Source organism: Lontra canadensis, unplaced genomic scaffold (genome assembly GCF_010015895.1).
Source record: "Lontra canadensis isolate GAN:19392208 unplaced genomic scaffold, GSC_riverotter_1.0 scaffold23, whole genome shotgun sequence".
NCBI classification, from domain to species: domain Eukaryota; kingdom Metazoa; phylum Chordata; class Mammalia; order Carnivora; family Mustelidae; genus Lontra; species Lontra canadensis.
Window position 1 is genome coordinate 9930970 of NW_022631017.1, and position 15058 is coordinate 9946027.

The window sequence follows — 15058 nt, forward strand, 5'->3', positions numbered from 1 at the left end:
TCACAGCTGGTTTTTGCTGCCTCCTGTCTCTCCATGGAGAGTGTCACTTAGAACGTTGGCACCTAGAGGGCAGGCTGTAGATCTGTGAGGCAAGCTTTGCATAGAGAACTTCAGAGTTCCAGAAACAACTGACACTTACAGTGTGGAAGAGGAGAAGAGGTTAATTACTATTATATATATAACATATATATTGTATATATGTGTTATATAAATAATATATATAATATATATATAAGGAATATATATATTATATATAATAACATATATAATAACATATATAACATATATTGTATATATATGTTAATTATTATTTTTATTTTTATTTATTATTTTTATTTATTATTTATTATTTCATTGTTTATATAAGTATTATATCATATATTATTATTATTTATGTATAATATATGATTATTATGTATTATAAATATTATAATATAGGAATAAAATAGTTATAACAAATACATAATAATTATAATAATTATATATAAATACTTATATATTATAATATTTATAATAAATATATAATAAATAATTATTGTATTATCTTTTACTTATATATAATTATATTTATATATAATAATTGTTATTTATTTTAATTATATTGTGTATATATTAATTATATAATACTAATTTTGATGACTGGCTGAATTTTCTTTTTTTTTTTTTTAATATTTTATTTATTTATTTTACAGAGAGAATGCAAGAGAGGGAACACAAGCAGGGAGAGTGGGAGAGGGAGAACCAGGCTTCCCGCTGAGCAGGGAGCCCAATGTGGGGCTCAATCCCAGGACTCTGGGATCATGACCTGGGCCAAAGGCAGATGCTTAACGACTGAGCCTCCTAGGTGCCCCTGAATTTTCATTTTTAAAATGCTCAAGTGAAGTAAAAATATACCTTCTTTTATATATATTATTCTTTTTTCGCTATATTAATTACTTCAGCATGTCCGCATATAGTCCATGTCCAGCAGCTCTGCTATATTGGAATGTGTCTTCTGTTGTTTAATCAGATATCTGGTCTGTCTGCTTTGCTTTTATATGTTGCAGTCAGTCCAAATGGTGGGTACAGGTCATCTTATATGCCAGTTTTGTCCAGTAGATATTAAATTAAAGCTACTAATCAGGGTACCTCGGTGGCTTAGTCGGTTAAGCGGCTGCCTTTGGCTCGGGTCATGACTCCCAAGTCCTGGGATCGAGCCCCACATCAGGCTCCTTGCTCGGTGGAGAGCTTGCTTCTTTCTCTCCCTTTGTCTGCCGCTCTGCTTACTTGTGCTCTCTCTATCTCTCTGTCAGATAAATAAATAAAATCTTAAAAAAAATAAAGCTACTAATAGAGTAAACTCAGAGCTGATTTGTTTGTCCTAGTACATGGCTTCCCCCCCCGCCCCACCTAGTATTCCCAGCTTTTTCTTAGTAACATTACTCTCAGGCACTCTGGCTTTCGTGGTGTCATTAAATTTAAACTGTGGATGGTATCTTAATCCTCACAGACATTCCACATCCTCTATCAGAGACAAGTCTCTGCCATTTTTAAATGAAATACATATAGTAGAATCAACTAGAATGCTAGAATTTTGTCCTTTTTCTCACAGTATAGATTAATTTACCAAGTAACCATTAACCTTGCTTTTTCTGTTTTTAACTGTAGTCCCAGAAGAAAATATTGCAACCATGAAGTATGGAGCCCAGGTTGTAAAAGGGGAGCTGAAGTCTGCCTTATTAGATGGCGATACTCAAAACTACGATTTGGATCATGGATTTTCCAGGCACCCAATTGATGATGACTGCCGTTCTGGCATTGAGATTAAGCTAGGTCAACCATCTATCATCAATCACATACGGATACTCCTGTGGGACCGAGATAGCCGGTGAGTGATTACTATGACATGGACAGAAAATGACATTATGTTTGATTGACTTGACCTAATTTTGGTTTTACAGATTTGGTGGTTTATTTCCTTCGGATCGTTTTGCTATTTCTCTTGAAGTTTAGTTCTGAGGGAAGAGTTAAAGGCTATATTCCTTTTAAAAAAAATGTCTTTTACTTTTTTTCTGCTTATAAAAATAATGAATAGTGTTTATCATGGAAAACATAGAAAATATAGAAAAGCACAAAGGAGAAAATAGAAATTGTTAGTAATCTCACTGGCCATTAGTAATCTTTGTATATATCTAACAAGTATATGTCTAACTAGTATTTATCTATCTAACTTTGTATATATTTGACTAGTTACCCACACATACACATACACAAAACAGAAACCACACATAGTTTTACAAAATAAAGATGAAATGTATAAAGGCTAACTTCACTTTGTAATTCATACATTGTGAGCATTCTGCTCTTTAAATATTCCTCTAGGGACGCTTTGGTGTGGTGCCTTGGTGTGGCTAGTGACTGCCTTCTGCTCAGGTCGTGATCCTGGAATCCCAGGATCCAGTCCCACATCGGGCTCCCTGCTCAGCAGGGAGTCTCCATCTCCTTCTGACCCTCCCCCCTCTTGTGCTCACGCGCTCTCTCTCTCTCTCATTCTCTCTCTCTCTCAAGTAAATAAGTAAAAATCTAAAAAAAAAGGTATTTCTCTAAATAAAATATTGCTCTACTATTGTTTATGGTTGTTTGGTATTCTGCCTTCTGGGTTAGCATTTTTTATTTACTTGATTCTTTACTTTCGAATATTATGACTTTTTAAATGCATTTTATCCTATGGATGAAGAAAAAAAATGTCTTTTAGTAGATTGATAAATAATCATCCTCAAAATAAAGGAAGTTTGTGAAAAATATTTGGTGGGCTCCAGCCTCGGAACCCACCCACTTTGTAGTGGCTTCAAGATTCTGCCTTTCTTGGGGCACCTCTGACACTTTTCACCCACTGTAGTTTCTAGGACTCATCCGTGACGCTAAGAAGTACCAGAGCAGTTGGGTGACCAAGAACTGTTTCTCTCATCACTGCCCATCGTTAACCTAAACCCTACATACCCAGAAACTGGTATAGTCTTTTAGGCCCTACTCATGCCTCTTTGAGTCTGGGCATGGAGGACTTAGTAGTAATGGTGATGATACCCTTGCATGGTAATTCATTTCTGTTAGCACCGCTGGCCACCACTTGGGTCTTTTAGGCCCTTTGAACCAAATACAAGGGAATCTTCATGAAGTGAGAGTCAGCATTTCTCAGAGGCACAGGTGTTCGAGGTCCCCAGGTTGTCTTTATCTGTTTCTCTTTATTAAGAATATATTTCCTAGGGGCGCCTGGGTGGCTCAGTGGGTTAAGCCGCTGCCTTCGGCTCAGGTCATGATCTCGGAGTTCTGGGATCGAGCCCCGCGTCGGGCTCTCTGCTCAGCAGGGAGCCTGCTTCCTCCTCTCTCTCTGCCTGCCTCTCTGCCTGCTTGTGATCTCTCTATCAAATAAATAAATAAAATCTTTAAAAAAAAAAAAAAAGAATATATTTCCTGATGGGCGCCTGGGTGGCTCAGTTGGTTAAGCAACTGCCTTCGGTTCGGGTCTTGGTCCCGGAGATCAAGTCCCGCCTCGGGCTCCCAGCTCCACGGGGAGTCTGCTTCTCTCTCTGACCTTCTCCCCTCTCATGCTCTCTATCTCTGTCTCTCAAATAAATAAATAAAATCTTAAAAATATATATATATATTTATTTTCTGATATGTATCTTATTGGATATAATATATGTTTAATTGGCAAAATGGAGCTAATTCACATATCATTTCCAAGAGTCTCTGGGTTAATAATAATGGTATAACAATAATTATATAGCACTTTCATTACTTTTATGTGGTGTAGGTACTGTTCTCAAAGTTTTACATATATTCACTCATTTAATTAATAGTGAAATTAGTATAAAGATAACAGAAGAAAAGGTTAGTATGTTTCAGACTGAAAGTAGTTATCGTTTCCATGATGTTAAATATTTATAGGCCACTTTGTTTTAATGCATGCATTACATTCACAGGGGACTTAACCACATAGCAGTTCTTTCTTCACAGAAGTTGTTATAATTCTAAGCAAAGGTGAAAAATTCAGAATCTTAAGCCCAAAAGATCCTGACATGTGTTGTAAAATTAAATCCTGCATTACTGATAACCCAGAGAGGTTCAATAAAAGGTTATAACCAGTTTGAGACTGAGCGACAAAATGAATGGGAGTGAGGGGACAGCAGAAAATGAGGGGATGACACAAAATAAGCTGACCTTTTCTGATCACAACTGTTGGTTGCAGTCTGACATTTATGGTCACCTAAATCTTCTGAGATTGTTCCTGTTGATATTACAGTACAAGTAATAACTGCATCTCAAATTTAAATTTGGCTTATGACAGGGGAATATAGATTTGTGCAGTATGGGACCAGCATCTAATGGTCCAGCATAGCGGACTAGGGGAGGATGATAGGCTATTTTCATTACTGCCAGATTATTAGTTGCCAAATTCTACGTTGTACCCAAAAGAAACACATATTATCTCTACACCATGTCATTTATTTTTCTTCAGGCCACATATTTGTGTGGGATGGTGGGAGACTGAGAGGGAGCAGGAGATAAGCTGGCCTTCCTGGGGGACCATTCTGAGTTGGCTATCCTGAGGGAATAGGGCTGGACACCCAGACTAGGAAAGGTAGAAGGAGAAGGCACACCTCCGGCTCCTCAATTTTGTGTCCTCTCTCTGTCATGGCTTTATGAATCTGCTAATACAGCAGGAGCAAGGCATCCTCGCTCTGTTTGGAAAGGAACAATTATCTTGCATGCTGGATATGTGCCAAACAGGGTGCTGGGCCCTGAACAGATGAAGATAAATATGGCATGCTCCTTGTTCTTAAGCAGCTTGCAATCCAATAAGGCATACAAACGTGCAGAGAGATAAGTTCAGTGCGTTGTGGTACATGCTACGATAGTGGGTCTATACAGATTTTATTATTATCAGGATTTGACTGTTATACAGGAAGTTCTGATAATAATTTGATTATTATGCAGAAAATGCAATTAGCAAACTGTGTATTTTTTTTGCATCTTTTAACGTTTTATTAAAGTATGACTTGTTTTTGTTATTTTAATATGGTACTTTTTTCTGCGTTTTTCCTTTTGATTCACAGGTCTTACTCATACTTCATTGAAGTGTCAATGGATGAACTTGATTGGATTAGAGTGATTGACCATTCGCAGTATCTATGTCGTTCTTGGCAAAAGTTGTATTTTCCAGCCCGTGTCTGCAGGTTAGTTCTCATGGCTAATTAATGATTGTGATGTTTTATTTAAGGAAATGTGAACCTTGAGAAATGGGCTATATTTTTTTTTGTCTCAAAGAAGACTTTTTCGGGTTATCAGCTACCAAATGCATCCCAACTAAAATCTTAGGGAAAATATGAAAACAAAGCATCTTAATTCTAGAGTATATTGTGGAACTGTTTATCCAGTGTTTTGTCCCATACGTATGCCGGAGACCTTCCGTGAACAAGTAGGGAGAGAGCACAGGAGAAGTGGAGATGCTCTTTAAGCTCCAAGCTAGACACTGAAAGCAGAGTGATTGTTAGGGGCTGCGTTCTTCCCACGAAAGCCATGGGAGATATTTCTGGAGGCTTCCATGGTAGTTCTCAGAGCCAGGAGGAGATTCTTGGATGTTAGTGTGCACATTCTGAATATCTGTGTTCTTTTTCTAGGTCAGTGCTTATCAGCAGAGCTTGCCAGAACAAGTGTATCTATCTAGTGGGTTGGGTTTGGGGCAGGGGAGGTTGAGCTGCTGGGGCTCCAGGCTCGCAGCCTCCCTTCAACCAGAGCACCTTAGCTTTTATTGTTGTTATGCATTGTGGCCCCATGGAAGGTTGTTCTTAAAAATTGTTGGTGAGCTACTGTTCTGTGTGCATATATATATATATATATATATATATATATATATATATACCTATAATTATATAGGTTTTATAGAATTTCAGAAGGTTTAAACCATCTTTTAAGCTTTCTGAAATTCTATAAAACCTATACAATTAATGAATTTGGGAGGGGAAAGATAGTTAGAGGGGCCTGGAATTTTGCTGTTTTCTTTTTTTGTTTTTGTTTTGTTTTTCCTGTTGTAATTTTTCCCTTGGAAATTGCCCTCGGGTGTTCCTTAAAGTCAAAAGAAAAAAGGCAGAGAATGATTGGTTTGTCTAGACCAGTGTGGCAAGAGGAGAAGAAAAGGTGTATGGTGGGTGTAAACCAGGGACAGTGTGGGTCTGGCTTCTTTACCCCCTCCTGTCCCCACCCTCATCTATGACCCCAGCTGACCTCCCACTGTGGCTGTTTTGGAGCAGATGGGGTTGCCCCACGGCACTTAGTCTCTTGGTCAGAAGACATCCTTATACTTAGTAAACTTACGCTCTAACAGCATCAGGCTGAATTCTTACCTCTATCAAGGAACTCCACAAAAACTTTCAGCGTTCTGGTACAGTAAAGAATGTCGCCTACATTTTTTTTTATTATGGGTATGGCTGGACACAATATTGTTACCCAGGGATCCTCGTGTGTGAAAAAGAAGAAAATCAATTTCATTTCCCCAAAGAAAGACTGAAGTGTTGCAGGTCTGGCAGTGGCTCTTTTATCAGAGGAGTTTTGAATGGATTAAAATGAGAGGGACAAGAAATTGAGTGAAGATTTCGTATCTCAGAGCTGCCTAGGGATATTTTGAGAGTAACACGGGGGACCCATCTTGGAGGAGGAGATTGAGCCTGCATTGACTCACGTTACTATGATTGTATTGGATTAAAAGATAAGCAGCATAGCAACCAAAGCATCTGATGTGGACTGAAGGACTGTGTTTGCAATTTGAAACAAGAGGAACATGGCTCCGAGAACAAATCACCATGAATATAATACTAGCCATGACAGAATCTGTGAGCTTTACCCACTCAGAAACCCCTACCATATGGAGGGGGATGTGTGTCCTCAGTCATGATCTCTGGCTTTTACAAGTTATACCGTCCCCGTATTTACTAATGGGCAGTATTTATACTTCCCTTTTGTTATTTTGTCTCTACCATGTGGCCTTGCTTTTGTTGATGTAACTTTTATGTCTTGTAGAGGTCGGTGTATTGAAAATGCTCATTTTGGTTTTGGTACAGCCAGTTCCCAACCCTGGTGGAGAAAATTAGAGCAAAGGTGATGTTAGAGATAGCGACAAGAAAAGGAAAGAGTCTTGATAGCCATATTAAGAAATAAAATTAAAGAGATTTATAACCACTTTAACATATATTACTACATTCCTTTATAAACTCTGCCTTTTGTAAACGGTTGGGATTTTGGTAGTATTTTAAAATGAACCTAAGAGTAAGTCTCAGTTGATTTTCCAAGGATGTCCTATACTTGGTGTTTCTTTTCTTTTTTTTTTAAAGATTATTTATTTATTTATGTATTTATTAGAGAGGGAGTATGAGCAGGGGGAGGGGCAAAGGGAGAGGGAGAGAGTCTCAAGCAGACTCCATGCTGAGTGTAAACCCCAACACAGAGCTTGAGCTCATGACCCTGAGATATGACTTGAGCCAAAACCAAGAGTTGGTCGCCCAGCTGACCACCCAGGCTCCCCTAGGGTGTTTTTTATCTTCACAATCATTTATTGCCTGACTAAACAATGTTCTAAATACACATTTTCCAGGGACTTCACTGGGCACATATACATTCTTTCTCTTTGCCTTATTTAGTTAATTTGTACATTTGTATGTCACCTTTGTTTTTCAGTATCCTTTGAGTATTTGTCTTGTCTCTGATACTAAAATTACAACTTCTTGGAAATAAGGAGTAGAGATTGTGATCTTTTAGTATTCTTGGGTGGTACTCAGGCTATGATCTAGTATGTAGTAGGTGCTCTATAAATGTTAGCACAGGCTTCCTGGGGTCAAGGCACTGACTGTATAATGAGGAGAGATCGATTCAGCATTAATATGTGTATATATTCATTGGTACTTTTGATCCATGTATTTGCTAAAATGTGTATCCGTGCTAGAAAGGTCTCAGGTACATTGTTTGCAAAGGTAATTTCCTATATTTTCATGAGGAAGCCGAATTTTGAGGTTAATCCTGAAGGATGTATCATTATCGAGGAAAGATTACATCAAATATATTCACAAGAGAAGAGCGACACTGTGAGTTGGGGAGTGTGAGATTACCTAGCTCTCTCTTGAGTCTTGGCTGGATTGCATATACATTAGCACTGGGTTGTGAAAAAAACAAAAAATAAATAAAAGAAAACCCCACGGTCTATGGAGTTAGAGCTCTTCTCACTCTCTGGTTTCATTGAATCCTGGCCTGGTGATCTTAGTGAAGTTGTGCCTCTCCAAGCCCTTGTTTCTACACCAGGAAAAACAGAAATAACAACACTGTTTAGGAGTCTGCCGTAGAGGGTTTAGATGACAGAGCGTGTGTATGAACGTTGAGTACAGTGCCTGGCCCAAAGTAGAGGCTCATAAGAACCAGTGGTTTTTATTTTTATTGTTTTTTGTTTTTATTATTTTAAAATTGTTGGTATTATTATTATTTTTATTTTTTTCTAAATTTTGTGACTCTCCACTGGCATTTGACCTTCAGAGAAAGAGTCATTCTTGCCATTGTCTTTGGCCATGGTGGCGCTCACTGTGAGGAAACTGTTCCTGACCTCAGGAGCCTGGTCTCCCCGACATGTTTTCAGATTGCCAGTCAATACACAGCAGTCTGAAACATGCCTTAAACAGTACACTCCATCTTCATAACCTGGTAGTGATGTGTTCCCAACAGTTGTAATTTGGTAAAGCATTTTTTTTTATTGTAGCAAAATATACATGACGTACAATTGGCTTTTTATATATCTGTAGAATGTAATTCAGTCTGCACTTCACCTCATTAAGGTAGTGGACCTTATCCAGTGGCAATAGATAGGATAACGTCAGGCTTCAAAGCGAGAGTGATTGCTCCAGCTGTAATAATGGTGAGTGGACAGAAATGATCTGCTCTGTCTTCCTGGGTCCGGTTTAGGAATGCGTTGGGAGGTTAGTTGGGGACTGCTCTATGTAGCCAAAAGCCTAGACTAATAACACACCCCGCTCAGCCCCCTCCTGGGGATGAAGAAAATGGACTTGTCCGTGTTAGTATAATCTTTCTTAAGCACTCAGAATCATGTTATGTCTTAGCAGCTTTCTCTTTCTTAGGAAAAGGCCATTTCTGCTTCACCTTTACATTGTCTTGTGTATCTAGGAAGCTCTCTTCAAGCCCTTCCACTGCCTTTCACGGCTTTCCTGGATGCTGGAGCCCAGGGCTGAACAAAAAATACTAATCGGGAGTGGCAAATATGGAGTGCCCTGGGGGTGTTTTAAAACACTGTCTGGCTGCTTCTCAACAGAGTGCTGGTAATTTGGCAGCCATATAATGTTGCCGAAGTAGGAGACTTGAAAACACGTGTGTGAGGGGTGGAGGTGGATTTTCGAGCCTGCAGGTGGCTGGTAGCTGGAATCAGAAAAGTAATTGTGGGGCAAAACCCGGGAGTTGAGGAAAGGAATCCCACCTGAAAGTGCAGCCCTCAGGGTGTGCCTGTTGAGAGAGGAAGGAAAGAGTAGATGGCAGACACCTTTGCTGCAGGGGCTGGGCAGGGACAGGAGAGCAGTCACTGAAGACAAGGGACAGGAGGGATGGCCACTGTTCACACAAGACTAAGCTTCTGTCTTTCCTTTTGTTTTTAACTACCATCATGGAAATGTCTTGTTCTTGACATTTTTATTATCAAATTATAATGTGGGACATTTTAAAATCTCGGTAAAGCTTGTCCTCTGGTAAGGTTGTATCCAGTTCCTACCAATAGCACATGAAAATGCTCTTTCTCTGAGCCCTTAACCAATGCAGGCTTGTCAACACGGCCAATGTGAGCTATGATTTGTTAAACAAAAACACACACACACACACACACACACCCCCAAAACCCTTATTTTAATTTAGATTTATCATCAATGAAGTATAGTATTGTTTAATAATGACCATTTGTTCTTTCTCATTTATGAAAAGCCTATTTTAGTCTTCTGCATATTTTTCTCCTGAGGCATTTATCTTTTTCTATCTTATCAGAACTTTATTTTGGTATATTGATATATACACACTGAGATAGATCTAGATATGCCATTGTTTTGCCCGTCATGTGTTGTGCAATTTGTTTTTAGTTTTTAGTGTTTTACTGGTACTTTTTGCCATATGGAATTTTACTTTTTAAAAAATGTAGTCCAGTCTCTTCATCGTTTTTTTTTTTTTTTTTTATCTCTGGTCGTTTGCAATCATGTTTAGAAAGGTATTTCACACTCCAGCATGTTATAAGTTTTTTCTACTGTTTGTTATCTTTGTCTTTATATCTAGATGTGTAACTCAGCCAGAACATTTTGTGTGTGTGTTTTCAGGTAAGGATAGTCAGTTGATGAAGACTATTTATTTAGTAACGTTCCTTACCACACAAATGTGAACAATCATATTTATCATATGCTAAATTCTAGCATATACTCTGTTTCACTGATTTCTTTGCCTATAGCTGGAAGTGTTTTAATTATTGTAGTTTCCCTTCCCTCCTTTTTTTTCTTTTCTTAGAATGAGATATTATAATGTGCCAAATGCATCATGGAGAAAAGAAAGGGTGTTATAAAGCATCTGCCAGCCTGTCTTCTGGTCTCAGTGGTCACATTAGAGGCCATAAATGATGATAAACATCTCACTAGCATGGTTCTACTCTCACGTACGACAAGAAATTTAGGCATGCTTCACCAGCTAAGGAAATAGATTTTTCTTCATGTATTCATTTGTTGTTCATTCATTCATCACTCACTCATCCAAAATAAGCTCCTATTCTGTGCTATACATTGTACTTGATATCCAGGCCACAACACCTGAAGAAGATTAACACAGCTTCCGCTGTCATGGAATCTGGGAGGAACCAATCTCAACAAGTAAGAAGAATGCATCAAGTCCTTTCAAGTGTTGTGAAGATGGTGCTATGATAGGGACTGATGGGGGGCCATGGTGGGTCTGGGCGGGGTGGGTGGGGCGGTGGGGGATATTTGCAATAGGTGGTCTGGGAAGGCACTAGAGGGGAGATGGTGTTTTTGACTGAGTGAAAGGAGTGCTATTTCCTGGTCATTGTTTTAGATATTTAGCCTTTCTTTGGTGTACATTGACCGTTATTGGGGAGTAATGGGTCTCCTGTAGGAGGCCTCATTAGATGAATACTAAAACTGTACTGTGTTTTGGTATAGGGCACTTTAATCTCTTTTATTGCTACCATACATTCCAGGTCCCTTCTCATCCCTGCCATCATTAGAGCAGTATAATTTTTTTTTTTAACCTATCTTCATTAGATTATAGTACCTACACAGTGCTGTAGATCTACAGGACATAAAACAAATGAGAAAATACACATTGCTATTTATGGAAGCATTCTTTGCCAACCTTATTCACATTGTACAATAGCTATGTGTCTCCTTTCTTTTCTCTCTTGTTCTCCCCTGCCTCCATAACCGGGCATTGATATATTTATTTACTTTTAAAGGAAGGCGCTTCTACATTATTCATTGGCTCACCAGGATGCTTTAGAATTGTAGCTAGAATTATGCTGAGCCTTTACTTTCTTTATGTGATTGGCGTCTTCAGAATTCAAGAAATGCCTTATTCAGATGTAAAGGAAAAAGGAATAGTTTCACGTTAAAAAAGTAATCATTTTCGTTCATACTTAGTTTGAATTGTACCTCTGCCTATAACTTTGATGTCATGATTGAACTAGCATAGAGCAATCCTGCGTTCGGAGGAACATTTTCTTCCAAAAATGCAAAGCAAAATGTAGCCACATGGTGTCACTAAATCATAACAATTTTATTTGAGGCCAAAGAGAGGTTGAAATTGCCTTTTTTTTTTTTTTTTAAATCAAACCGTATTTATATATCAATTGTTCTGAAGTCTGTGATTTGTGAAATAACACGTGAAACTATTTGTACCATTTAAGCCTTTCAGCTCCCGGGAAGCATTAATTACGTCCGAAGCCCGGATATGTACATGCAGGTACTAGCTGGCTCCTGACTCCTCATCTACGAAGTGTAGCACATATGTGGGCCTCTGTAGTACAATTAGGCAGGTTCATACAAATAAGGGTTTTTTCCTTTTTAATTTAAATCTTCCTTTGGAATTTCAAACGAAACGGAAGAGGAACTCAAAGGGGATGAGCCACTAAGTATTTATAAGGAATCAGGAACAGAAGAAAGGAAGATGAGAAAAAGACAGGATTACAGGAGCTCAGGAGGGACAGGAAGGGGACGGTCTAACATTGATTGAGCATTGTCTCCCACCAGACACATCGTTACCTTGTGTGATCCTCACAATAGCTCCGTGAGGGAAATGCCACTAACCACCTAATTTTACAAACAAGGAAATTGAGCCTTAGAGAAGCTAAACGTGTAGGTCCCTCAGAGCGCACAGTTAGCATCCCAGTCCTGCATTGCTTCTGCAGGATGTGAGGTAAAGTATCAGCTCTGGGATGGTGCGGGAGGAGACTTGCAGCCCTGAAGGAGCTCTTGCTGCCTCTTGGGCCGCAGCAATTTCCTGGAATCCGGCAGAGATGCCCCAAGCAGAGTGGCCGCAGCCTGTTCTGCTGGCGCTGGGCACAGCTGCCCCAACACCAGGCTGCTGGCCATGTGGATGGGGAGGGTGAGGACCAGGAGCAATTGGGAAGTTTGCACTTTTAAAATGCTCCAAAGGGAGAATAGCAATCCTTTATCTAGGTGTGTTTTGTCAGTTTGTCAATAGAGCTTTGAATTTTCCGGCCCTTTAGTTCCTAATAAGATCATTTTGGACTTTATTATTACATAGTGAGCCTGATGTTCTTAACTCCTGATTTGTTTTGCTTCCACTGTATTTAGAAACATACTTTATATATTATGAAGTCTCTCTTCATGAGCTCTTTTCACATCCTGAATTGCTGTTTTTCTTTTTTTAAGTTTAGAAATTTTCTATTTATTATTTCACCTACAATCCTCTTATTAGGCCAAAAAAAAAAAACAACAAAAAAACCCCGCTGTGTTTTATATTCAGTAAGACCTTTGAGACTGGCTGTTTGTGCTTAAGTTATTCAATTGCATCCAGGCTTTTTTGTTTCATTTTGTTTAAAGGGTAATAACACGTTGAACTTTTGTGTGTGCAGTGGAGGAGTTGGAATATGAGAAAACAGAACATGGTTGTCCTTTTCCTTTGCATTTTATTTTATAATTTTAGAATATAAATTAGTGTCTTTTAATAAGCCTATTGTATGAGATGATGTTAATAACACTAATGACCTGTTATTATTGCCACAAACAGCCGTTGTCTGTTTATCATTCTGGAAGGGCAAGCACTATATTTGGTGCTGCTAATAGTTGCTTCCCAAGCAGTTAAGGTCCAGGATCAAGTTCAGACAGCACCTCTCTGGGTGAGCATCAGAATCCTTTTTCTTATGCTTTCACTCTCCTCAGTGCTGCTCTGTTATTTGCAGTATTTTGTCCTGTGGACATTGATTCAACAAACATGGACTGAGCACCTGCTATATTGCAGGCACTTAGCTTAGGTGTCAGGCGTAAAAGGATGAACCAAACACACTCTGCTCCCCTTCTAGGGACTGATAAAGTAAAATGTCGTTGGTGCAATAATAAGGGAATACATAGGTAATGCAGGAGTATGGCTGTGGGTGTTCCTACAGAAGAGAAGATTTGAAGTGAGTAATAAAGGACCAAGGGATTGAGCAGGCAAACAAAAGGAGAAAGGATGTCCTATGTATGCAGGACACCTGCCCAGGGCAGAATCTGCACTGGACTTGGCCAAACCTGAACTATTTTCTCAAAACTCTCCCATCATTGGTTCCTTCTTCTTCCCTAACTTCATCTTTGGTTCTTATTAAAAATGCCTTATTTTGTCTCACCAGTTGAAATCGTCCATTTACTACTTACCTTCCCATACCTCCCTAAGCTCTGAGACATGTACATGAATGACAATCCTCTTCTTTATATGACCTTGTAGAACTGTTTCAGGTATCTGGGACTAGGTTTTATTTAAAGTTTTTTTTTAAACTTCTTTCAACAAGATTAGAAGACTCCATGGGGAGAACTGTAAATTAGGTTAGTTTTCACAAATAATATTCAGAGAATAGTAAAAATTTGCAGGAAGCAGAGAAAAAGTTCCTGTTTTGGAGGCAGGATTTGAGTCAATGTATCTTTTGCTTAGAAAAATAATGCATTTCCACAGGTACTTCATCATTGAGTATGTGCCACCGGTAAGGAAATGGACCTTAGTATATCAATTTTCCTATTTGAGATCTCCTTTTGGAACCTGGTTTTGTACTGCAGTTCTCCCAACATTTACTTAGGAACTTAGGAAATCCTGAACGAGGAAGCCAGAGTTTGAACTACTAAGCATGGGACCGTGGGTCTGTCAAGTAGAAAACAAGGGAGGAATAGAATACAGAGCCATCTGGGACTCTGGGCTCCTTAATATGAGCGAGGGGCCTCCAGCATAGGTGAGCTATGGAACCGCGACTGGAAATGGTGGGACAGAGTTTCCAGGACTTCCTATACAGCTTCCAGAGTGAATCAGAAAATGCTATCAGTGGAGTAAAGCTTCGTTGACTTTGCTTTTTGAAAGATCAAGAAGAGGGAAGGACAGTTAGACCGCAGATCTTGGAGGTCAGAAAAAAGAAGTTAGACACAGATTTATTTGTGAACTACGTAGTCATTTCTGATCCTGTTTACTTTGGAAATGGTAATCTAAAGAAGATACTGGTGAAGTAGTTAATAATTGTCTCCATGGAGAGTTAGGCCTGTGTATATTAACATTTCACCTCACATGGCCTAGCAGTGATTGCTCTGACTTTTAGCATTTATAGCTTAAATCACCCAATTTAGCCATTAATTATATAATATATCTTGTGTGCCTCTCTAATTATTTTGTCATCCCTAGACCTTACTCTATATTCCTTTGGTAGTAGTTGCTCATCAGATATGTTGTTGAATCCCTCTAGCCCTCTAACATTCCTGAGTGAAGGTGCCTGAATAATTGTTTTTCTGGAAAA

The 15058-nt window shown here is 38.8% G+C and overlaps 1 protein-coding gene across 4 annotated transcripts in view; it reads left to right on the forward strand.

Annotated features, from left to right (window-relative positions):
- BTBD9 (BTB domain containing 9) overlaps positions 1–15058 on the forward strand; it is a 411577-nt gene that overhangs the window by 53134 nt on the left and 343385 nt on the right. For all 4 annotated transcript variants that reach the window (XM_032862306.1, XM_032862307.1, XM_032862305.1 and 1 more), the window contains exons 5-6: positions 1648–1867; positions 5097–5216. In XM_032862306.1, the coding sequence (XP_032718197.1) occupies positions 1648–1867; positions 5097–5216 (340 nt within the window). The remainder of the gene's footprint in view (positions 1–1647; positions 1868–5096; positions 5217–15058) is intronic.